This window comes from Ambystoma mexicanum, chromosome 3p (assembly GCF_040938575.1).
Source record: "Ambystoma mexicanum isolate Mex_15411 chromosome 3p, UKY_AmexF1_1, whole genome shotgun sequence".
Taxonomy (NCBI): Eukaryota; Metazoa; Chordata; class Amphibia; order Caudata; family Ambystomatidae; genus Ambystoma; species Ambystoma mexicanum.
In genome coordinates this window covers 435,796,866-435,822,832 of record NC_090925.1, presented here as the reverse complement: position 1 = coordinate 435,822,832, position 25,967 = coordinate 435,796,866, and the positions used below count along the sequence as shown (strand labels likewise).

The following is a 25,967-nucleotide window of genomic DNA, read 5'->3' as shown; positions in this document are numbered from 1 at the left end:
CCACAGAGTCTCTTAGGACGCTCTTAAAACTAAGAGAGAGATCATTGTCACCTTCCCACTCCTCCTCACTGATTTCAGGAGTGGTGCTTTCCTCCATAGCCATAGCCAGTAATGTCCCAATCAGCCTCGTAAATTAAGCAAAAGATATATATATATATATTTTCTTTTCTTTTTAATCAAATGTGCCTAAAGGTAGCCACAGAGGGCCTGAAGGAAGGGCTCTGCGCTAAAAACCCCGCTAAAAGAGGTTGTGAGGGCTAGAGAAAAGTCTCTGGATGCTTCGATCGGCAACCGCACTCGTAATAAACAAAATCTCCTATCGCGCATGCGCGAAAATGAACTCCGCCATGTGATCGGAAGCAATCGCGGGTCCCTTACTCTAAAGGACCCGCGATCTCAGCCGCTCGATCAGCCGCACCGCGGCTCAAACTGAAATACAAATTAAAGCAAATTAAAGCAAGCTAATCCCCGAGGGCATCGGTCGCCTAAAGCGAACAAGATGACTCACGGCTCCGCTGCCCTCCACTCTAACGCACCACTGTACTCTGCGCACGCGGCCACTGAAATGCCACAAACCTTAGCAGACCCTGACAGGAAAGTAAACATCCAAAATAACGCTATTAATTCAAAACAACTGCACTATGACCCTTAGCATCAAGTAACCCTGCACCTTACACAGAGCTCCTCATAAAGGGTACTTATTTTTCTGAGAAGCAGCAAAGAAAGAGGAAGGACATGATTCAGGATGTGATGTAAAGGCTACTTCTGGGACTGGATTGGTTGCAAGTTAAAGGTCAAACTACAGGATCCTGAGGACTTATTGGAGTGTAGTTCAGGATGTTTCTGTAGTTTTGAAGTTTTTATTTTTAGTCTGTTTGTTCTGTGTAAAAAAAAAAAATGTTAAAAAAGAGAAAGTATAAGTTTTGAATTGGGCTGCTGAGAAGTGGTAATAAAGAGTTGTAAATATAATGATCGCCTCCGGTCTTGTCATAGAATATGTGGGTCGTTTGTTTAGCCCCTCAGGCTCCGATTTGGATTTGGCTCCCCTACTACCTACTACTACAACTGATAGCCGCCTACCATCCCGTTTCATCTACTGCATCCAGCAGTAAACGCCTATTGTGCTTCAAATGTCCTCATCTTCCATAATATAGTCAAACTTTCCTGCCAATATGACTATCCTTTACCCACAACACTAGTACTTACCCATATGACATATCGGTACGTCATAGCAGGTGTACCACCGCCATCACATGTGTATCACCATACATCTCTAATTCATTGCTGCCCTTTGTCTGGTGCCACTGATGCAGTCTCACGGGGAGAGGCTCTGCCGGTTTGCGCGGGACTAACCACTGGTGTTCTGTATCTCTAAGACTCGATCAATATCGACAGATCCTGTTTTTTGAATCACATGTCTTTGCCACTGTCTCTTAATGCAATTTGGTATTCTTCAACTTCATAGAACTGCTCCTCTCCTCTTACCATGTGGTCAACCCTGACTATATTGCGCACCTACTCCAATGTTTCTCGCCATGTTCACCTGAAGTAGCGCCCCGCACCATGAGATGAGGCCTTGCCAGACTGTGTAGACTCACTTATTTTTTCTTTTGCCTGGTTGCACACATGAAGTGCCCCCATACCATGAGGCGAGGCTCTCCAGAGTATGCTTACTCTTTCTACCATTAAGCTGTAACCTTTCTACGTGTTCTCGCACTTTGCACTGTACTTTGCACTTACTTTATTACTTAACTGTAACTAGCGCCTAGCTGCCCTTGGGCTTTGTGCGCTGCTATTAATGGGAAATAAATAAATAAGTCAGTCACCCCCCCCCCCCTATTGTAAAGGCACACTTCCTATGGACCGCTTACTATGTGCATCATTTCTGTTAGAAATGGCATCCCATATGTACAATAAATAAAATAGTCTTGGACTGGCCGAGAAGGACTGTGTGTAGATCTTCTGTTGCATTATTTCAGGGGTATTAAACACCTTGGAATCATCTATTTCAATATAACAGATTGAGCATATCAGTAGCTTAACATCTTCAAGTAGGATGTCATTGGGTCAATTTGGATAAATTCTCTTATACAACTTATTCTGTTGCTGGTCTCCCCCACATTATCTTCTGTGAGCAAAGGACTGTAACTTCAGTTGTTCATAAACTAGCTTGCTGCAGCCAAGGCTTCCAAGAGTCTACTATTTAACAAGTAAAAAGGATCGAACTGACACCCTTTTTAATGATTGGAATGTGTTTCGTCCTCTAGGAATCTGTGGCATCTGCTGGCAAAGAAGCCGCTGCTCCAGCAGAAGACGGGAAGAAGCTCAATAAGTCCCAACAGCTCAAAAAGGTTTTTAAAGAGTATGGAGCGGTGGGAGTTTCATTCCATGTTGGAATTTCATTAATGTCCTTGGGAATATTCTACGTAATTGTTTCAAGGTGAGCATCAAACGGTCTCCATTTATTGCTACAAAGTCTTACTTTAGGCACAGAGGTTATCCCCACATCCTTGCAACAGGAGGGAAGTGTGCTTAGGTTGAGCATATAGCAGAGTTGTCTATCAGTTTGCTTTTGTCCAAGGACTGCTTCAAATGTTTGTTTAGCATGAGATTGACCATCTTGCGAAATCATTTTAGGATATAGTGTGTCTGAAAAACACACCCAAAAAATGTTACTTGAAAATTAGCCCTCCCAAAATAGATCATAGTGACAAGCAATGATTGTTTCGTAGGGCTGCCATCAATAAATTTTCATAGGTGAGGGCCACAGGCACCTCCTATTCCTAGGAACCCAATTGTGGAAAGCTTTCTCAAAATCAAGACAAAAACCAAACCACATCCTTTTGCATGTTGACAACACCAAGCAGGTCTTGGTCAACACCAGGGTCTCGGAGGCGAGACCGTTTGCGGTGTGCGCAACATAAATCATTATTTCAATTTTTTTTTTTCTGCTAAGTTTTCATAGAGCTGAAACTACCAATTCCTCACCAGCCTACTAGGCCAGTACCGTCTAAGGATTTGGGATCAATGTTGCAATTCTATAGGCACCTGTATTGTGGTTTAACAGTTAAGCTGTGAAAGTTGCCATACTCCCCTCCCCCATCATTTACAATGGGTGCCTTCCATTTGTTCTCTGTCCCCATCCCCAGTGCTCTGAAGGATTGCTTAAAGTGGAAAACCGAAATGCAATACAATTGTGAAATGAAAGTTATACATCTAAATGTTTAGATTCTAGTGTATGTAGCCTTAATATACAGGCTCCACTCTATATCAACTCTCCCACTTAACTGTTAAGAAAACCCAGGTTGTGACAGCTCTGCATTTACCAGTGTTGATTTATGTGGCGCTACATCGAACAAATGTTTCATGAATAACCAGAGCATCAAGAACTGATATCTCACCATCAGTGTGAAATAATGTGAAATGTGAACGAAGAATGTAAAATCATGTATACAATTAAATAAAAAAATCTTCTGGACAGTGGACAGAGTATGGAGCGGTGGGAGTTTCATTCCATGTTGGAATTTCATTAATGTCCTTGGGAATATTCTACGTAATTGTTTCAAGGTGAGCATCAAACGGTCTCCATTTATTGCTACAAAGTCTTACTTTAGGCACAGAGGTTATCCCCACATCCTTGCAACAGGAGGGAAATGTGCTTAGGTTGAGCATATAGCAGAGTTGTCTATCAGTTTGCTTTTGTCCAAGGACTGCTTCAAATGTTTGTTTAGCATGAGATTGACCATCTTGCGAAATCATTTTAGGATATAGTGTGTCTGAAAAACACACCCAAAAAATGTTACTTGAAAATTAGCCCTCCCAAAATAGATCATATAGACAAGCAATGATTGTTTTGTAGCGCTGCCATCAATAAATTTTCATAGGTGAGGGCCACAGGCTCCTCCTATTCCTAGGAACCCAATTGTGGAAAGCTTTCTCAAAATCAAGACAAAAACCAAACCACATCCTTTTGCATGTTGACAACACCAAGCAGGTCTTGGTCAACACCAGGGTCTCGGAGGCGAGACCGTTTGCGGTGTGCGCAACATAAATCATTATTTCAATTTATTTTTCTCTGCTAAGTTTTCATAGAGCTGAAACTACCAATTCCTCACCAGCCTACTAGGCCAGTACCGTCTAAGGATTTGGGATCAATGTTGCAATTCTATAGGCACCTGTATTGTGGTTTAACAGTTAAGCTGTGAAAGTTGCCATACTCCCCTCCCCCATCATTTACAATGGGTGCCTTCCATTTGTTCTCTGTCCCCATCCCCAGTGCTCTGAAGGATTGCTTAAAGTGGAAAACCGAAATGCAATACAATTGTGAAATGAAAGTTATACATCTAAATGTTTAGATTCTAGTGTATGTAGCCCTAATATACAGGCTCCACTCTATATCAACTCTCCCACTTAACTGTTAAGAAAACCCAGGTTGTGACAGCTCTGCATTTACCAGTGTTGATTTATGTGGCGCTACATCGAACAAATGTTTCATGAATAACCAGAGCATCAAGAACTGATATCTCACCATCAGTGTGAAATAATGTGAAATGTGAACGAAGAATGTAAAATCATGTATACAATTAAATAAAAAAATCTTCTGGACAGTGATGTTCTTTAAGGGGTAAGGGGCCATTCTATGGCATGGCGACTCTTGTTGGCTGCTTGTGGCACCACCAGGTAGGGGTCACCAGGTTAGTTGAAGCAACAAATCGAAAGCCCATTGTAATGGAGGAGGGTAACTAAACAACCCTTCATCCGAGACAACATCTTAAGCCTGTGCACTAGACCTGACAGGCCTGCAGATTAGTTTCCGGGCTAGCAATTGTATCTGACCCTTATAAGGAATCCCTCTCGACATTGCAGCACTGATTAATTATTTTTCTTTTTATCTGGAGGTTTTGCCTCCCATAAATGGTACCTCTCCTCTGTGGAGGGAGATGCATCAATCTAACATTTTCTCATGTATTCCTCTGACATCTACATGCTATCTGATAGAGTATTTCTATTCTTAAGGTCTTCTTAGTTGTATCAGTTTCCAATCAGCACAGTAATTGATTAAGTGCCCATTTTGTATTTAGGTGCCGCGTCTCACTAGATACCCCATGGCCAAAATCTAAAACTACAATAACGTGCTAGTCAAGAGCCATTTTCCTTTGCCCGAGACATGAAAACTGGATAACACACTAGGCCACTCACCACAGCTGGAATGGCAAGGGTATATTAGTGCAAGAACAGAAGGCAGACCCCTTGACTCTCACTTCTGTTCTTTAGAATGCAAAGAACCCATGCATCAATGGTGGGGGCTCAGACATCTGTGAGTGGCTGTGAATGTAGGGTGTTCCCGTGGATGGAGACCCTAACCTTAGTTGGCACTGGGTTGGTGGGAGAGTCCGGGGGCAAGGAAGTTAGGAGAGGGGTTGATGTCAGACCTACAATTATGTGGGACATGATTGTTGCTTCTGGAAAGTTCTCACACTGTGACACCACCAATCTGGATTGCCTCTAACAAGATGCTGGGGTAAGAAAGGCAGTGGGCGGGGAGAGAAGGTCTAGTACTTCTGTGGCACTGACCACAATTGAATGTCATGGCCCTCTTGTTCCAGTCAATAAAAGCCTTTTGTTCTGCTAGTCAGTGAAGTCTCAAGATAATTTGAATGTATGAATATTTCAAAGCTTATGTCTTTGTGGTGTTGGTTCCCACCAATTATATATAGTGGAATGATGTCATGAGGCAATATTAAATGAGACGGCGGGCTGACCCTGTCGGTAACGGCCTGCCATCCAAGTTAAGGGCCCGGCTCCGTACAGTACTGGTGTTCTGGAAGTCCATTTTCACTGTTGAAGAGTGTGACATCATCGGCATGATATCGGTCTTCAGGAAAATAATTGTGAATGTCTAATAAGAACTATTGGATGTATATTCGACCAACAAGCAGTAAACCAAGTCACGTATGCAAATATTGAAATAGGTTTTCCTGTTGGAGCCATAGTATGTCCATTGTGTCCTTCTCCTATGCCCTCTAGTGGCTGTTTTTAGAAAGGTTTATCCTTGGCCAGACATGGTCCTAATGTTGGTACAGGTAAAGGCTATTTAGCTGTAATGGCTGTTTTTCGGGGAATACCCAAAGCAGGTCACTTTGCATACTGACCATAGGTTGTTTTTAAAGTTCTTGTTAATTATTATCCTTTGATAGATTTAAAAAAAAAATACTTTTCATTGGCTTTTAAGGGGGGGAAAACCATTAAAGTGCATATATATTTCAATAACTGTTGCTACTGATATAACGCACCCAACATAGAAAATGGTTAGATACTATTCAAAAGAAGATATAGATGATAAATAAGAAACAATCCCGCTCCCTAACTATCCATATTTTAATCTCCCCTCTCTAACTAGCCATATTTTAATCTCCCCTCCCTATCCATATTTTAATCTCCCCTCCCTAACTATCCATATTTCATCCCAGCCTTTGCGTTTCATCTCATTTCATTAAATTTAAAACGTGCTTTCGCCAAAGCTTCATCATCAAGGATTTCTACATAGGAAGGATACATCGCACATCAGTAGTCAAATCCCCCTTGAAACTTATAGGTTCTGACAGGGCTACATTTCTAAGCAAACAGATCCAGCAATCTTGAGTGTCATGGGCCAATAGGCCTAATATGGTCTGAGGAGAGAGACCCAAGGAATAAGGGAATGTCCAGTACTTTTCATTGAGTTTATCAGGAGTGAAGCATCCACTGAAAAGAACCTTTAACCAAATGTCCTTATGTGTAGCTGATCAGCATTTTTCTTACTGTCTCCTCCTCTGTGACACCAATGACATTTATAAATTGAATCCCCTTAACCCAAACCAAGCACTGGTCTGCTACGTGTCTTAGTTAAATTACTACCAAGTTGAAATACAACTTTTTACCATCTTGCTAGTACCTTTCTGAACAAACCATCTCCGAGCAAATATATCATGTGGATTAAGACCTGTAACAGATTACTAGGTAGTCCGGGAGAAAGATTGAAGATCGTTTAACATGAGGTCAAATGCTTACTTTTGCTTTTGCAAAGAGATGATCCTTGATTGGACATCTGTATCGCACTGCCATTTGGGCCTTCTCATATACTTTCATCAACATCACTGTCAGGACTTAACGGTATCTCTTCGATACTGTGATTTCTTTTGACCCTCAAATCCTGGCAATTCTGGGGGCATGGCTTTGTGCACGCAATACATCATATACATACACTTTCCAAAAAAGCTACCCTGTTGTTACACTTAAGGATAGAGAAAACAAAGGTGGCGGAAAAGTGGTATTACCATAATTATAATAAAATGCAAAAAATGGTACTGGGTCACTGAAATATTCTAAACACAATTTATTAACAAATAAATATGAAAGACACAAAATTACGTCAAAAGACACAAACTCAAAAAAAATATATATATATATTTTTAATCTAGGTAGCACAATTGAACTTATTTGACATCAGACAATCTCATTTTCTCTGTTTAGATCATAGATATTATAGTGATCATAGGTGATGTTAGTAACCTAGTGTGAGTGACATTTATCCACAGTTGAATAACATGAACGTGACAAAAGCTCTCATAGGAGAGGTGTCGACAACTAAGTGTGTTTCTAGCCTTCTATTCAAACCCTTGATGACTCCTTCTTTCTTGCGGGTTGAATCAAGGCTGTCTTCAGGACAATTAGCCCCTTCTTCGGGTCTATAATAGAGACAGCTTATGTTCTTCAGTGTCATACAACTAACAGGAATGGCTAAAAACAAGACAAATACATAGTATTTATAAATTGACCCTATTTTCATATGTGCAATATTGCTGCCACCTTCACCACACCAATTCTTCTAACCTCTTATTTTTCATGTACAACTGAATCTTGTTTGACTTATTAAAGCCTAATTCACTTGGCTCATTTGACTTAATTAATTAACTGAAGGAATAACATGTTTTCCTCTTGGTTCCTCTCAGGGATACTTTCGAACAAGCCATCTCAAAATCTTAGATGGGAGGCTCAATGCGGGCCACAACTTTCTGACTAATGTCTCATATTTCGATTGTCTATTCATCTTTCAGTCTACATAAAAGTTTTTAATTCTTAGTAATTTAGACACAGATATGAAATTGTATTGTTACAGGAACATATTCACATATTTAATCTAAGACACATGTTCCTAGCATCTTACATACATATAGCTATCAAACAAATCTGTAATTGTACAGACAACATGGCTGCAACTGAGCTCCTGCGAGCGCTGTATCTTGTAGTACATGGCAGCTCACAGGACTTGTCCTTGCACCGTTGCTTCCTCTTGGACAATTTGTACTCTCAAGGTTATTGTAGAGCGAGCCTAACAGTAAAAGGATGGCGTTCAAACTATTGTTAAACAACGTCTAATCTAATTATGTCACTTTTCAGGCATATCACATACCTTTTTATAGGCAGAGCACGGAGCGGTTACCTTCTTTAAGTGGTTCTCACCAAACTCCCAGTGTATTTATCGGGTAGGAAAAGGAGACCGTGTGAATGATGACTTCAGTTATAGTTGTGCTTCACAGCGTACGAATGAAGCAACGCCCGGAGTCAATATATATTCAGCAAGTTTAAAATGTTTAAACAATTAGGCATACTTACTGAATCGTCTGAGGCGTTCCATGTCTAACTGTCTAACTGCGTTTTGGCATAACTCGCGTGTGGCCATCGGTTCTGTTTGAATTCGTGGTCACATGATTTTGAGTGGTCAGGGCTCAGTCTGTTTTTGCTTTCGATAACGTAAAATTTTTTAGCACCATCTTGGCACCATCTTGGCGTACTGATGGCGTACCCACACGGAGTAACCACACGGAGTAACCTCTGTGTGGGTAAATCTTCAGAAGTCTCCTATCTCTTTACTGAAAAAATCACGTGACCAGCTAAACCTGAGTTATGACTTAGTCTGGTGCTGTCATCAATCCTGTTGCCTGTTAAAGAAGGCAGAGAAAGTGAATTGTACTGTATTAGTGCTCACAATGCATGTGTTGCATCTTTTCATATTTTTTATTTTTGAACGTGTTTTCTTTTTTACAAAGCATATCTGATGAGCAATATTGCTTCAGATGGCTTTGTCATAATTCTGTTACATTATTGCAAAGAAAACGTGTGGTGTGCTAGCAAAAGGCGATGCACACGTTTAAATGGTCAAGCGCTGTTCGCGCTGCTTATTTAAACTGAATATCTGTCGTTAGTGGCGTAGCAGAGTTACTAGCGGTTGCGTGCTAATCATTCAGGGCAATACACTCTTTGTTTTTAATGAGTGTTCACATTGTGATTAATTTATGGCTCAGTATGTTTGTGCAACCGAATTGGCTGAGCTTTCAAACTCATGTGCATTTCAATGGGCTTACCTGATTGTAAAACTTTAGTTCGTCCAAAGCTCTCCGGGCGTGTTCTCTCCCGTTACCACTGCTCCGTGTGAGGTATTAGCCTTTTTAAAGGTCACGTCGAGGGTGTGTGCACGTAAGGAAGCACATGACCTTGTTACCTACATAACGGCGAAAAATGCATCTTTACGATACCGCAAGCTATTGGAAAAGGCTGCTTGTGATTGTTGTTCGTCAACGAACTGCCAAGCCGGTCTATGTTTAGCCTGTGCATTTTAAGAAAAGGAAAAAGTGTGTTTTACACTCTAACAGTCGTGTGCCATTGGAAAAGAAAAATTAATTAATTATTTTCGGGCACTGAATGTACTACCCATTTACCATCTCAGGGTGCATCAAGGCTCTGTACTGTCAATCGGGTCATATTATTTTAGTGTGTGTCTTTTGTTTAAGAAGTCTTTCATATAGTTAATACAGCAGGAGACTTGCATGGACACAGTACGTCTGTGTTGGAAGTGCTCATTCTGTTACCTTTCTATTACCGAACTAGGTACCAGTCGCTAAAGGCAATACATTCAAACGTTATCGGGGGGCCAGAAGAACACCCGAAAATGCATCCAAAAAGAGTAAAGATAATATGCTGAGTATATCATAGATGGAACTATTATACCCTTATTTATGTTGTGTCAAAGGGTGCCCATTGTTGGCTACTACTTTGGAAAATTGGGGTCATTTGCAGAAGGTGTCCAAAGTCAAAATATGAAGGCCCCTCTTTCTATTGCATCAAAGGAAGGCATTCCACTCCACGGCAATATTTAGCCCATTTTCTACTGTGTTAAGATTATAAATCCATTTTTGCTCACACCTGGTGAGGATTTGGTCCCTATTTCCTCTTCTTGGTGAGGGTTTGATAACTTGGATTATACACCATAAAAAGTCGGTGCATTTATGTTGTTTTTGTGTAAAATGGCCCACTAATGGTTTGTTCTCCACTTGATTGCGAATGCAGGATCTGTGCTCACTGATTCTTTGGCGTGTTTGCGTTTTAGTTTTTCCGATGTACACCAAATCACACGGACATTTAATGGCGTATACCGCCCATTGTGTTAGACAGTTTGTGAAATCTTTGAGTTGGATTACCGTGTTGCATAGGGTGATATTTTTCATTGCGGCAGTTTGTGCACAGACCGAGCATTTGCCACATCGATGGTGACCTTCTATTTGGGGTAAACCCCAAAGTGAGGTCTTCCTAGGTTTTAAGTTAGGATAGGTATGTACTAGATTGTCTTTTATATTTTGCTGTCTCTTGAACGCAAAGCGTGGAATTGGAGGATTAAAGTCCTCCGTATGAAGCATTTTCCAATGTTTACGAATAACCTTTCTAAGATGGTTGCTGATCGGGCTATATGTGCTAACGCATTTAATTTTTTCCTTTTTTTGGCGATGAGCAGGTTCCAAGCTGCTAGCTCTATTCATGTGTAACGCTCTTTCATATGCCTTGTGTATCGTAGTTTTGGGGTACCCTCTATCTTTGAGTCTGGATTTGAGGTTTTTCCCATGTAGTTTGTACATTTCCACATCCGTACAGTTTCTACGGATCCGGAGGAATTGGCCGTATGGTAGGCCTTCTTTTAAACTCAGAGGATGGAAGCTCTGATCAGCAGAGTGTTTTTGTCGGTTAGTTTCCTATATAGCACTGTCTCTATGTTTCCATTGTCTGTTTTCTGTATCTCGATGTCTAGAAAGGGTATTTTAGTCAAATCGGTGTGTATTGTAAATTGAATATGAGGATTCTGAAGATTTAACCACTTATGAAACAAAGTAAGCTGATCAGAGGTACCACTCCATATTAGGCAAATATCGTCGATGTATCGTAGCCAATTTTTAATGAAAGCTTAAAAAGGATTGGTTGGACTGTAGATGAATTGTTGTTCGAGTTCATCCATATAAAGCTTTGCTAAGTCGGGAGCGAATGTCGCTCCCATGCTAGTGCCTTTTAGCTGATTATAGTAATGGTCATTGTACAAAAAGAAATTTTCTGTCAATGCTAGTCTGATGCATTCCAAAATGAATGCAGTAGGGACCAGGTTAAGTGTTGTGGTGCGTTTATCCAAATATTTAGCCATCACCTTGAGACAGTCACCTTGAGGAATGCTGGTGTACAGACTGACCACATCTAAGGTTACCAAGATGTTAGATGGATTTAGTTGGATAGACTCCAAACTTTTTAACATGCTGGTAGTATCTTTCACATAAGACACCATTTTCGGTACAAACGGTCTCAGGAACCAGTCAGAATAGATTGACAAAGGTTCAAGGATGGAATTAATGGCTGCCACAATCGGTCTACCCGGGGGGGTGAGTGGTAATTTTTGTGAATTTTTGGGAGGATATAAAAAGCTGGCGTAGTTGGATACTGTTTGATCAAAAAATCTTTTTCTTCTGGGTCTATCCAGCTTTCTTCCGCTGCATGTTTCATGAGGCTATTAATCTCTTCTTGGAGACGTGGTGTAGGGTCTTGTGGCAATTCCCTATAAGCAGTGGTATCGTTTAGATGTTTCATCACCTCAATTTCGTGAGCACACTTGTCACACAAAACAATGCCCCCTCCCTTGTCAGCGGGTTTGATTACAAAGGCATCATTTGTTTGTAGGGTTTTTAATGCTTCTCTTTCAGCTTTTGTCAAGTTGTTTTTTGAGTTATTTTTAGTCTTTATCAAGTCTTGAATCTCACTGGAAATTCTTTGTTCGAAAGCTATGATTGCTGGACTCACCATAGCATTTGTAGGCACAGATTTAGAAGGTGATTTGAGACCTGTAATAGTTGGTTCTTTTATAGACAGCTTTGGGTTTCTGAAAAAGTATTTCAACCGTATTATTCTGTAGGACTTTTCTAGCTCTACATCAGTTTCAAACGCTCTGGCCTTTGCTGTTGGAACAAAAGGCAATCCTTTTGAGAGGACACTAATCTCTGTTGTGGAGAGGATGTAGGAAGTTAAATTATAGATGGGAACTACCAAGTTGGGGGTGGGCCCTGACAACTCCTCGTGTTCATCCGAGGAGGGCCCTGCTGTTTGTTTCGGCCGCGTTTCCCCTGTCCCCGAAAAAATTGTTGGGGAGGTGGACCAGCCGCTCCTTGCTGTCTGGCATCAGACCCACTACTGGTTGATGCATTGGATGAATTTGAAAAATTGACAAAAGATCTTCTGTTCCCGGTGTTATATGGTCTCGCTTGGCTGGCTTTCTGTATGTCTTCATAGTAAGTGTCTATGAGATATGGATATGTTCTGGTTACTTTATATTGTTCAACATCTTTTTTTAATTTCCAGATTTTTTTATCTAGGGTCAGTTTCTTAAATTTCACCATTTCATCCTCAATTTTCTCTTGGGTTTCTTTGATATCTTTGATGGTATTTTCCTGTTTGATCTTGGCCTCTAAAGTTTCTATTTCAGTCCTCTGTATGCCAGCTTCCTCCTCCGCAGTGTCTATAGTTAGAATTAATAGATCTCTTGAGCATTTATTGCTTACGCAGCTGAATTTGCCTTTAAACTTCGTATTGTTGGTAAACACTCAGGGAATGTTTTTGATCTGTAAGCCTTCTGGTATAGTCCCGGCTTTCAGATAAGCCAACATTAGTTTGCCATGAGATTCAGTACGTATAAGCTTCTTCTTTTTTTGAGTTAAAAGTTCAGCATCGTTTGACTGAGGGATTGTTGCAACATTATCAATATTGTCTCCTAATAGTGTTGGCTGACTTATGAGTTTTTTTATAATACTCATCTGTGAAGGACACTAAATTTTCATAGACCATTTTAGCAATTCTTGGCACAATAATTTTGTTTTATGTAACAGAAAATGAACCCAACAACCAAGGGTTGTCCTAGGGATAGCTATGTGGGTGGGCGCTCCCTAATTTTTTGTTTTCGGGGGGTCTAGTCTGTAGGAAGGGAGGTTCTAAAGAGAAAACAAAGGTACGAACCAGACTGACTTCCCCTCTCTCGTGGTCCTATGAGAACACAGGTATAGGTACAGTGTGCCTGCTTATTTCTTATGCAGACAAAAACCTAATGGGAAAACTGGTTATTTAGACCAAATCATAAATCAATTTTAATGTTTAACAGGCAACAGGATTGATGACAGCGCTGTCATAACTCAGGTTTAGCTGGTCACGCGTTTTTTTCAGTAAAGAGATAGGAGACTTCTGAAGATTTACCCACACAGAGGTTACTCATGTAAGTTCTTGAGATATGTATATAAGACACCTCTTCAGAACTTTTGGCATGACTAAAGGAATGAATGGATTATTGATCAATCGTTCTATGTTCCCTTTAATTAGGGTTCGAGATACTGGAGAATATATTACATATCCAGTAGCCACAGCTCAAAGGTCCACAACAACATATGCCGACCACAGGTGGGTGCAGTGTAGTAGCCTTTTTTCAAAAAAAGAGAATAGCCATCACCTTGAGAATGATTAAATTGGGAAAGACCAGTTCACATTGTAATGTATGCATATTTTTTGTTTTAGATTTGGCATTTTAATGTGAAAGGGGAACAAAACTAATCTTCCAAGAAAAAGACAGTGTCCTGAAGATGGCCCAATAGTTGTTTTATTGACCACCGTAGACAACGATGGTACTTAAGGAAGGGCCAAAACATATGTCGACTCCAACGGGAAACCTAATGTTTTTTCCCATGTCATGCCTATTGTAAATAATGAATATGCTAGAAGAATATGTAAATTGTAGAACCCCGTGTTTGTAAAACTCAAAAAGTGGAATGAATGGTGTGATTGATGCATATAAAAATGTTTTTTAAGATGTTTTTTAAACATTAAAATTGATTTATCTAATTAACAATAGTGATTTTGTCTAAATAACCAGTTTTCCCATTAGGTTTTTGTCTGCATAAGAAATAAGCAGGCACACTGTACCTATACCTGTGTTCTCATAGGACCACGAGAGAGGGGTAGTCAGTCTGGTTCGTACCTTTGTTTTCTCTGCCGGAGGAGAAGACATTGCACATCAACGTTCTGGAACTGCGGGCAGTGTTTTGGGCCCTCAAGTCGTTCCTTCTGTCCCTCAAGGGCAAGGCGGTGCGGGTCTTCACAGACAATACCACTACAATGTTTAACATCCGGAAGCAGGGGGGCACCAGATCCCCAGCGCTCTCCAAAGAAGTGCAGGACTTATGGTACTGGGCTGTCGTCTATTGGATGTTCCTCATTCCGTTTCATCTGGCAGGATTAAAGAACACCATCACTGACTCCCTCAGAAGGGAGCTATGTTCTTGCCACAAGTGGGAGCTTTGGCAGGATCAGGTGGACCGGCTGTTCTGCAGATGGGGCAATCCCCAAATCAATCTGTTTGCGACGGCAATGAACACTAAGTGCCGTAGGTTCGCCAGCAGGTTTCCCCAGCCAGGGAGCATGGGGGACGCATTCTCATTCCCTTGGGATGGCCTGTTTTTGTATGCATTCCCTCTGTTGCATCTTCAAGTCATCAATCAACTCAGATGGTCCCGGTGCAGGATGTAGCCGAGGCAGATCTGGTACCCGGATCTTCTCAGCGCCCCCTCCAGTCAAGCTGCCAGTGGTTGCGGATCTTGTCGCCAGGGAAGGAGGAGCACTACTGCACCACAACCCAGGATCGCTGAACCTGAAGGCCTGGCTCCTGCAGCATTACAGTTTGGGGGTTACGATCTCCCAGCGGACTGCAAGGAGGTGCTTTCCAAGGCCACCGCGTCATCTACATTAAAATGCTATGGACACAAGTGGAAGAGATTTGCTATTTGGTGCCATGCTCAGAAGATCAAACCTCTGAGGGTCACGGCTCCTCAGGTGCTACCATATTTGCTGTTTTGGTCCAAGGTGCGGGCCTGGCTCACGCCTCCATCAAGGTTCATCTCCCGCTACACCAGATCTCCGGGCGGTCATCGTTGTGGTCTCACCGTTTGGTTAAGGAATTCGTCAAGGGACTTTTCCGTTCATTACTGCCGGTGAAGGCTTCGACCCCGGCGTGGAAACTCAATGTGGTACTGACTAGGCCCATGGGCCCTCCTTTCGAATCTATGCAGACAGTTCCGCTGAAGTTTTTGTCGGAAGACAACATTCCTTGTGGCCATCACCTCTGCGCGACGAGTGGGTGATATCCAGGCCCTGTCCTGTAAGCCACCTTGCTTGACTTTCCACGAGACGAGGGTGGTGCTGCATAAGCACCCCTCCTTCATACCCAAGGTGCCGTCGGACTTTCATCTATACAAGCCCTTGGTGTTGCCTGTGTTTTTTCCGACGCCTTTGTCACCGGCTAGAAAGACTTTGCACTCACTGGATGTGGCTAGAGTGCTGAATTTCTATGTTGACTGTACGAAGGGTTTCCGGAAGACGTCTCAGCTCTTTGTGAATGGCCCTGTGAACCATGGGAAGGCCCTTCCAAGGCTTCCATTTCCAGGTGGCTCTCCAGCAGTATCGCCCATTGTCATCGGTTGGCAAACCAACCATTGCCTGGCCAACCGAGAGCCCATTCTACCAGAGCGATCGCTCCCACAACGGCGTTCTTGTCTGGTGTGCCCCTGCTGGACATCTGCAGACCTGCTACATGGAGGTCGACGCACACCTTCACAAAATTATACTACGCTGACAGGGATTTCAGGGAGGAGTCCAGAGTCGGCCAAGCAGTGCTGCACAACCTGTTCACTTGAAGGTGAGGAGGTAAGAGATGCTTATGTTGATCCTTGCCACATCCCATGGTTGTGCATGTGTGTACTGCTATGTATTCTTTATTCATGAGCATGTAAATCCATGCCAGACCCCATGCTGGAGAAGGAACAAGTTACTTATCTGTAACTGTTGTTCTCCAGCAGGGGTCTGGCATGGATTCAAATGCGAACACTCTCGCTGGTCCCTCTGCGGGTCTTCTCTTGGTCCTACTGCCACTTAACGTGCTACTAAATCTGAAGATGGCTGCCAGAGGAGGGGTTTTGTTAGAGGGCAGTCATTGGCTAGCGGCAGTATGACCAAGAGGTCAGTGATTGTTTCTTAGGAGAAATACATTTCAGAAATGAAGCGATTCTTTCTGTTACCGAGGATTCCCAGCCTGACGACGGGAATATTCATGAGCATGTGAATCCATGCCAGACCAATGCTGGAGAACAGGTAAGTAACTTGTTCCATCTGAACAATATTCTTAAACTGAAAGATCCAGATGGGAAGAGATGATGATTCAAAAATTGATATTCCTTACCAATTCTTTACTCGAGTAATATTTGGTGACCATCTGATGCTCTTAGACCAGAGAAGATACTTGCAGGAGATCACTCTCCCTTAGCTAACAAGCCCCCATTATGATTCATTAGAAGCCCCTATAACTAAAGAAGAGGTGGAAACAGCCATCAAAAACATACCCTCCAACATAGCTCAGACCATACAGATTCACTTCCCTGTTTTACAAAATATTTATATACAAACTGACGCCACAGCTAACAAAGTTATTTAGCTCTTTCCAAGATTCCAAAATAATTTCCCCATCTACGGCAGAATCTCTGACCTCCATAATCCTTAAAACTGGGCGAGGAGGAGGCTGAATGCTTCGCATATCAACCAATCACCCCTTTAAATATAGAAGCAAAAATGTACAGGAAAATATTACCCATTCGCTAACAAAGGCCCTCCACACCCTTTAGACACAAAGATTAAACTGGCTTTATCACGCTATGCTCCCCACAGGCCAATATTCGAAAAGCAGTTAACATAATTGCTCTAGACCTCCAATCACCAACCTCCTTGGTTCTGGTGGGGCTGGATGCTAACAAAGCATTTGGCAAGGTGGATTGGCAGTTTTTGTGTGAGACAATGGAAGGTATGTGCTTTGGCTCTAAATTCATCACATTGATCAAAAGGACCTCGAGTAACCCCACAGCGAGGTTGAAGATTAATGGCCGCTGGACCCCCAAATCAGATTAACAAGAGGAGTCTGGCAGGGATTGTAGCTCTCCCCACTTCTCTTTGCCATGCTTATGGAGCCTTTCGCCATAAAAATTAGATCTAATGACGGGATTAAGGGTCCCCTAATAGGGGTATTTCATATAGAATTGTGATTTGTGCTGACAATTCTCTCCTCTTCCTAGTGCAGGCACAGACCCTTCCCTCCCAGAAGCCATGGCATAGCTTTCCAATTTCGAGATCTTCTCTATTAACTATTACAAGTCAAGAGGGCTGAATATTTGTCAGAAAGATTCTACTATTACAGCCCTAAAGAGAACGACTCAATTACAGTGGGAAGCTGACACCCTAAATTACCTGGGGGTTAAACTAACAAAGGATGGGAAAAAAACTCCTCTGTCATAACCTGACCCCCTTCTTAAAGAACTCATGACAGATCTGGATTGATGAGCCAATCAAGAAGTCTCTTGTATGGGTGTTGTAACCTGGCTAACAGGAATAGTCCACGCACAGACCTGCTGTGGGCCACTAATGTGTGAAACCAGGTAAGCTTTATTTACATATGTATAGTTTCAGGATTCCATTCACACCTGACTATATACATGGACAGAGATGGGGGATCAGCCCACCCAACGCTATCCTCACTCATCCCAGCTCAGGCCCCAACTGACACTCTCAGAACACTCAACGGCAAACACTCACAACATTCTCCTGAGCGGCCAAACACCTCAGACACCAACATTCTAGCAGCATACATAGGTGGCCAGCAGGATAAGACCAGATTACATTAACACATCATAACAGATGGGCAGGATCCAAGGCCTGAAAATGAACCTAATCCCGAAGCTGCTTTATATTTTTAGCAGCATACCAATCAAAATCTCAGCCTGGCTTATTGCTCTTCTACATAGAAAAATGTTTCACTTCATTTGAGAGGGTAGCCTCTTCCACCCCCTCTTCCGACCCCACTCTGCACCCGGATTGCCCGGAGAATCCTGCTATGCTCAGCATCTCTGAGAGACTTTGGTTTCCCTGACATCAACCGATATCTCTTATCAGCCCTGGAAGAAATTGGATGGACCCAAAAACAACAACGGGTCTCACCTGACGTACTTCGAGCACTAGCCAAGAAATCTGAATTACACGACTGGATCAGCAATTTTGCACATCTGGAAAAACTAAAACGCTATAAATTTGTGCAATTCATGAACTACACTTTCAAGAAACCTCTGTTCTATTTGAATCTATGCCCTTGTCCGCGCTTAAGACGATTCATTATTTTGCTAAGGATCAACCAGTTACCTGTATTGGCCATGAGTGGGATTAAGAATAACCCTGCACCATCCGAGCGTGGCTGCAGACTGTGCAATAACAAGATAGAAGTGGAATCAGGAAAACACGTCCTAACCAGATGCACAGCTATGACAAAAGACTATATAAGTTATTATGCTGACTTAGTCCATAATCCGGAACATCTTGCGAGCGATGAATTCTGGTATAGAGCAACTAATGCTAAAGGAATTAAATTATATATTGCAATGTATAATGTTTGGATGAGAGTCGAGAAATTACTTGGCATAAATATATAAGTACCTGTGTGCTCAGAGAGGTTTTCTTCTTTTTTTCACTTTGTAATATTATATTTTATATCATGTGAAAAGCTTATGTTAAGCTATAACACATTAATAATAAAATAAATAAATACATACTAGCTGGGTACAAATAGATCAATCCTCCACCCAGGTCAGGGTGGATCTGCCCTTCCTGGGGAGGGAGTCTCGCCGGACTGCTGGCCAGCTACTCCTGGCACCCACACTACTGGGACAGAGCCGAGAAGCCCCGCTTGGGATCCCTATTGCCAGTCACATGTAACCCTGACTTCTCCCTAATCCTTGTCTTGGGTGGCAGGGGGTGCGGCTATCAGGGATGTGTAAACTGAGGCCGGAAAAGGCCGGGGAAAATTGTCACCTAAAAATAAATTCAATTACGTCACTGAATAACACACTGTGCGACCAAGAAGGCAGGGACTAGGTAACCAACTCCCCTTGAGCTGCTCATTCAGGATGACATCCACAGAGGACAAAATACAAAGTTATGTTGTCTGCTTGACTGTTAGGGCACGAGAACGGGAGGGAAGAGTTAGACATGGAATTTCCTCAAGAGATCTGGTCAACGCTCTGGAGCAAAGCCGCAAAATTGCGAAAATGCAGCACCACAAAAGAATGCCTTTATAAGATCTACTTGAGGTGGTACTATGGTCCTAACTGTTTCCACAGCTTCATACCTGGTTTCCCACCGTTCTGCTAGAGAGGTTGTGGCATGACGGTTAACCTGGGTCACATCTGGTGCCCAAGGCCTTTAAGGCAAGACCTCCAGACAAACAGACAATAAAAAAACACTGCTCTAAGGAAAAAGGCTTGGGGCACCTCTTTTCAAGGAAAACACGATTTATTTTGTTTACAAAAAGGAAAAAGGTGATGGAAGGTCCTGTAGAACAAAACTGCCACGGAGCTCTGTGTTAGTTCAAAGCAAGCACAAGGTTTTAAGGAAAGAGAGCATCACTCATGCCATAAACAATATGCAGTGTTTACTCCCCACCCTCATTGGCTACCACCTTTATACATACTACCAGTCCCCTATATTCACTTGACCGATCGGCCACATCCTAATCTACCTAGGCCCTCTAACACGTGGGGTCCCCATATTCGTTTCCTTGGTTCTCTGCTACCTGATGGCGAGATACCAGGAATGTTACCCTTCCCATTGGCCTAGTCACATGGTGTGCACCTGGTCGTTAATATGAGCTCAGTGGATAACTCCAAGGTCAAATTGGCACCTTAGAATGATGGTATGCTTCTCTTAATGCCAGACATGCGGGCGCCCCACACCATGCTTCCCCGTTGCAGAACTACATTTGTTATCATCACCTCCTGCTTCTCTTATCACAAATCACAGAATAGTTCACTCCTTTCTCCCCTTTTATCAGCTGCCCCTCCCTGGAGCTTCGCCTGGGCCTTCCAAGGACCACACTAATCACCCAAATTTGGATGGATTTAGGGACTCTGTTTTATGGGCATCTGGCAGTTCAAATGGGATGGCCATTCTCCTGGGTGGCGCTAGTGCCCTAAATCTAGGCTGGACAATTTGGCAGCTCAAGGCCGCTACCCTGTCTCCCATGGGTTTGTTCTTCAGGACGGGTGCAGCCCTGCCTGTGCTTGGTCATTCACATTCCTTTCTGGTTTTGCAGACATACAGCTCGATATAATTAAACCTTTATCTGTTCCTCCTGAAGTCCCGTGTGCTTGGTTACCCTGCTGGGGCTTGGGATTGGAAGATGATTCAAACTCTTTATAACACTATGCTGCCACACATCCAACAGGGACTGAAACGTACTCGCAGTGCTTCAGTATTTCTCGCGCCTGGGAACAGGGTCTACGTTATCATTGCTATATACTATATTTTAGCTACTATACTACAGTGTCACTGGTGCCCTGTAACGGGGCCTATCTACGCTTCAATGACTATTACAAAACACTTACATTTATCGTTCACACTTTGCAAGTTTCACCCCTCTGCAGCCGCACACGTTCACATTTGCGTGCGCTAATAGATTTTCTTGAGCCTAAATCGTTTGGGCGAGTATGGGAGCTGAATGTGCAGCCCAACATTCCGCCCCCCTTTAGTTAATCCTTCATTAACTAACCCAGCAGCCTCCCTCCTTCTAAACTCTTACAGGCCGATTCATGGAATAATTAGCGCGGCGCAAGTGGGCAAAAACGTGCGAATCGCAGTGGAATAGCGAAAATCGCAGTGCAATTGCGAAAATCGCACGAAAAGCAGCGCACGTCGATTCATGGAAGGCCGTGCGCAAGAAAACCAGCGGATGTGCGATAAAAAAGTGCGCGGCGCACGTTGGCGCACAGGCCATCTAACAGCGTGCGCCAGGTCACAGCGAAAATCGCACAGGCCACAGCGAAATTCGCACATAGCGCGGCGCACGCAACAAAAGTAGGCGGAACACGGGCGTAACACTCGGAATGGGGAACAACTTGCCAAAACGTGGGCGTCACGGGGGAAGTACATGGCACAAGTGCGCGGAACGCCCACACGCTCGCCTACAACACGTATTCATGGAATAGAATAGGGCAAAAAAGCGCACGCTCAAACCAGCGCACAGGCACAAACACGACCGCCACAAGAAAGCAGGCGGTAGCGTCTCTGCGGCTGTAAGAAATGTGCGCCAAAAGGTGCGCCAACAAATAGCACCTATATACTGCCATGATGAATGTCCCATACTGTGGCCCTCCAGGAAAAATGACGTGCAAAGGGGTACCCACAAACACGGACACCCGCTGTCAAAAAATACGTGTGCGTGTATACCGGGGTGCGCGGGAAGTCTAACACGCGATTTCAGCAGGGTACGTGCATCACAGGGGTTCGCGTGAAGTTATTCACGCGATCGGGCCTGGGGGAGCGGGCTACGTGTATTTCAGGGGTTCGCGTGAAGTTTCACACGCGATCGGGTCTGGGGGAGCGGGCTACGTGTATTATAGGGGTTCGCGTGAAGTTCCTCACGCGATCGGGCCTGGGGGAGCGTGCTACGTGTATATCAGGGGTTCGCGTGAAGTTTCACACGCGATCGGGCCTGGGGGAGCGGGCTATGTGTATTACAGGGGTTCGCGTGAAGTTCCTCACGCAATTGGGCCTGGGGTAGCGGGCTACGTGTATTACAGGGGTTCGCGTGAAGTTCCTCACGCGATCGGGCCTGGGGGAGCGGGCTACGTGTATTCCAGGGGTGCGCAGGAAGTTCCACACGCGAATAGCCTAGGGGCGCGTGTATTCCAGGGGTGCGCGTGAAGTTCCACACGCGAATAGCCTGGGAGCGTGTATTTCAGGGGTGCGCGGGAAGTTCCACACGCGAATAGCCTGGGGGCGCGTGTATTCCAGGGGTGCGCGTGAAGTTCCACACGCGAATAGCCTGGGCGCGTGTATTTCAGGGGTGCGCGGGAAGTTCCACACGCGAATAGCCTGGGCGCGTGTATTTCGGGGTGCGCGGGAAGTTCCACACGCGAATAGCCTGGGCGCGTGTATTTCAGGGGTGCGCGGGAAGTTCCACACGCGAATAGCCTGGGGGCGCGTGTATTCCAGGGGTGCGCGTGAAGTTCCACACGCGAATAGCCTGGGCGCGTGTATTTCAGGGGTGCGCGGGAAGTTCCACACGCGAATAGCCTGGGCGCGTGTATTTCAGGGGTGCGCGGGAAGTTCCACACGCGAATAGCCTGGGCGCGTGTATTTCAGGGGTGCGCGGGAAGTTCCACACGCGAATAGCCTGGGCGCGTGTATTTCAGGGGTGCGCGGGAAGTTCCACACGCGAATAGCCTGGGCGCGTGTATTTCAGGGGTGCGCGGGAAGTTCCACACGCGAATAGCCTGGGGGCGCGTGTATTTCAGGGGTGCGCGGGAAGTTCCACACGCGAATAGCCTGGGCGCGTGTATTTCAGGGGTGCGCGGGAAGTTCCACACGCGAATAGCCTGGGGGCGCGTGTATTTCAGGGGTGCGCGGGAAGTTCCACACGTGAATAGCCTGGGTGCGTGTATATCAGGGGTGCGCGGGAAGTTCCACATGTGATTTGACAGTGTGGGTCCTCCCAGGTGTACCCTGTACACCCTCCACGGCCCCTGCAGGCAGCCCACACCACAGGGGACTACCCTGCATCCCTGGTCATGTCCCGCAGGCAGCCCACCCACCATGGGCATGCCCCCCAGCAAAGGCACATGTCTCCTTGAACTAATGAACACCAACTCATGTCCCCTTGCACCCCCACCCCCCAGCACTGTGGGGCACCTGCCAGCAGGCCCCCACCCATGTCCAACTCATGTCCCCCACCACCCCCACCCCCCAGCACTGTGGGGCACCTGCCAGCAGGCCCCTACCCATGTCCAACTCATGTCTCCCACCACCCCCAGCCACCAGGGTCACCCTCCACCAGGCCCCCACTCATGTCTCCCACCACCCCCAGCCACCAGGGGCACCCTCCACCAGGCCCCCACTCATGTCTCCCATCACCCCCACACCCCAGCAGTGCAGGGTCACCCTCCACCAGGCCCCCACTCATGTCTCCCACCACCCCCACCCCCCAGCCACCAGGGGCACCGTCCACCAGGCCCCCACTCATGTCACCCACCACCCCCACACCCCAGCAGTGCAGGGTCACCCTCCAGCAGGCCCCCACTCATGTCTCCCACCACCCCCACCCCCCAGCCACCAGGGGCACCCTCCACCAGGCCCCCACTCATGTCTCCCACCACCCCCACACCCCAGCAGTGCAGGGTCACCCTCCACCAGGCCCCCACTCATGTCTCCCACCACCCCCACCCCCCAGCCACCAGGGTCACCCTCCACCAGGCCCCCACTCATGTCTCCCACCACCCCCCAGCCACCAGGGGCACCCTCCACCAGGCCCCCACTCATGTCACCCACCCCCCAGCCACCAGGGGCACCCTCCACCAGGCCCCCACTCATGTCTCCCACCACCCCCACCCCCCAGCCACCAGGGTCACCCTCCACCAGGCCCCCACTCATGTCTCCCACCACCCCCACCCCCCCAGCACTGTGGGGCACCTGCCAGCAGGCCCCCACCCATGTCCAATCCATGCCCCCCTGCACCTGGGTCCCAACATTCCCCAATCATGTCCGTAATGCCCATCCTCCCCTGCCAAAAGGCCCAACCAACTATCACACCCACCCACATATCAAAGGCAATTACATGTTACACCCCCAATTTAAATAATGCAATTGAACACATGTCTGTCACACACAATGGCTGCAAGTGAATGACAAAACACCCAACATGACATGCCTGAAAGCAATGAGATGATACGACACATTGAAGATTAAAAAAATAATATGTATTGAACAGCAAGTAGAATGGAAATGAAATAAGAAAAAACACAAAGCAAATCAAACAAAACAAGATGAATGTCCAAGAAAATAATCTGAAAAATTAAAATAAGCCAATGAAGAACCATGAAGAAGATCATCCTGGGTCCATGAGCCCAACCAAATTAAACCTAACTATGACTACTAACTAAAAACTGAACTATATACAAAAAAGTGGTGCATTGTCCAATCGCAACCAAAAAAAAATCAAAAAAACAAAGGAAACCTAACCCTAACTATACAACTATATACAAAGGCAGCGGGCTATTCGGACGGCTCACTGGTTGTTGTCATGGGCCAGGGCATCATCGAACTCCTGGTAAATGGCTTGGAGGCAGGCATGTTCCCTGGCCCCGAGGTCCCGCAGGGATAACGCAGTGTCAAGCTCAAACTCCCTGCGAAGACCCTCGAGGCACTCAGCCCGCCTCAGCGCCCTCCGCATGGAGTCCTCCGCCCTGACCATCGTGAGCCGTTCCTCCTCTGCCCGCTGCCGCTCCGCACCTATCCGCTGGCACAACCGCTCCCACACGGAAGCCACTCCCATTCCAGGGTTCTCCTGCCCTCCGGCCGATGCCTGCACCCCTGATGTTGATGGCCCCAAGCCATGATGCCTCCCACGTTGAGCCTGCTGCTGCCTCCGACGCAATTGCCTGTGCCAGCACGACGGCATCCGGGCTGATGGAAACCACTGACGCCGTCGTGCACGTGCCCTGCCCGATGATGCCGTCACATCCTCCATCTGCTGGGATCCAGTTGCTCTGGTGTCCACCCCTGCTGGATCTCTGACTCCCGACTGTGGCAGGGATGGGATCCCCACCGAGCTGGCTGCATTGGTCGGGGCAGGTCCACAGGGGGCCCTGGTGGCATCTGGGCTGGAAGACGGCAAGGAGAACGACTGGTGGATAGCCTGCACAGAGGAGGAGAGGGCCGCCACATTGGCCAACACATGCAGGAAACCCCCGAACATGGCCGATCCCAATTGGGCCACGTCGGCACGGTGCACTTCGTGATGACGTGCGTGCTCCTCCCGGGAAGCACGCACGGCATCACGAATCACAGCCGTGCGCATCGCGACCCCAATCAGGACCTTCTCCGCACGGCCAGGGGTTCCCACGTCCGCAGGTGGAGGGGAGTCAGGTGACATGGACATCCCCTCTACTTGCGGACAGGCCTGGGACGGGGCATCCCTGCTGGTGCATGGTGGTGCACTCACAGGGTCAGGGACAGCGACATGCACAGGCCCCTCCATGGTGACCTGTGCTGCATCCTGCCCCTGGCCCTGGACTGCACCACTTGCACCAGCAGGGATGCCCCCACCAGGCCCCATGTGTGCCCCAGTGGCGGCCTCCTCCTCCTCTGTGCAAACCACCAACCTGGATGGCTCCTCACCGTCTCCCACCGTAGCAGGCCCCTGTGGGGGCTCACCCACCCCTTCCGCTGCAGCCGTGGGGGCATCCCCGCCGCCTTGCTCCACAGCGCCGTCTCCGCCCTCTTCTTCACTAGCCGCTGCGTAGAGGGAGACAAAGAACACAAGCATCAGGGCACTGTACAATGGTCCCCTAGACAGGAAGCAATAGCAGATGAGCACCACTGTCAAAGTACACTTCCATCATGTCCCTCCACAACACATGGGTCAGTCCAGGCAAAACACACACAGTAACAGGCATGGTGCATGCCATGGACATTTCCATGCATGTCCAATGGACTCTTGA

General features: G+C 45.8%; 1 protein-coding gene across 2 annotated transcripts in view; it reads left to right on the top strand.

Annotated features, from left to right (window-relative positions):
• The window catches only part of FAM210B (family with sequence similarity 210 member B), a 359,807-nt gene that overhangs the window by 256,625 nt on the left and 77,215 nt on the right, over positions 1-25,967 (top strand). Inside the window, exon 2 of one of the 2 annotated variants that reach the window (XM_069651122.1) lies at positions 2,268-2,440. In XM_069651122.1, the coding sequence (XP_069507223.1) occupies positions 2,268-2,440 (173 nt within the window). Of the gene's footprint in view, positions 1-2,267; positions 2,441-3,483; positions 3,568-25,967 lie in introns of those variants that run through there. The other variant, XR_011304278.1, reaches the window with a different exon arrangement.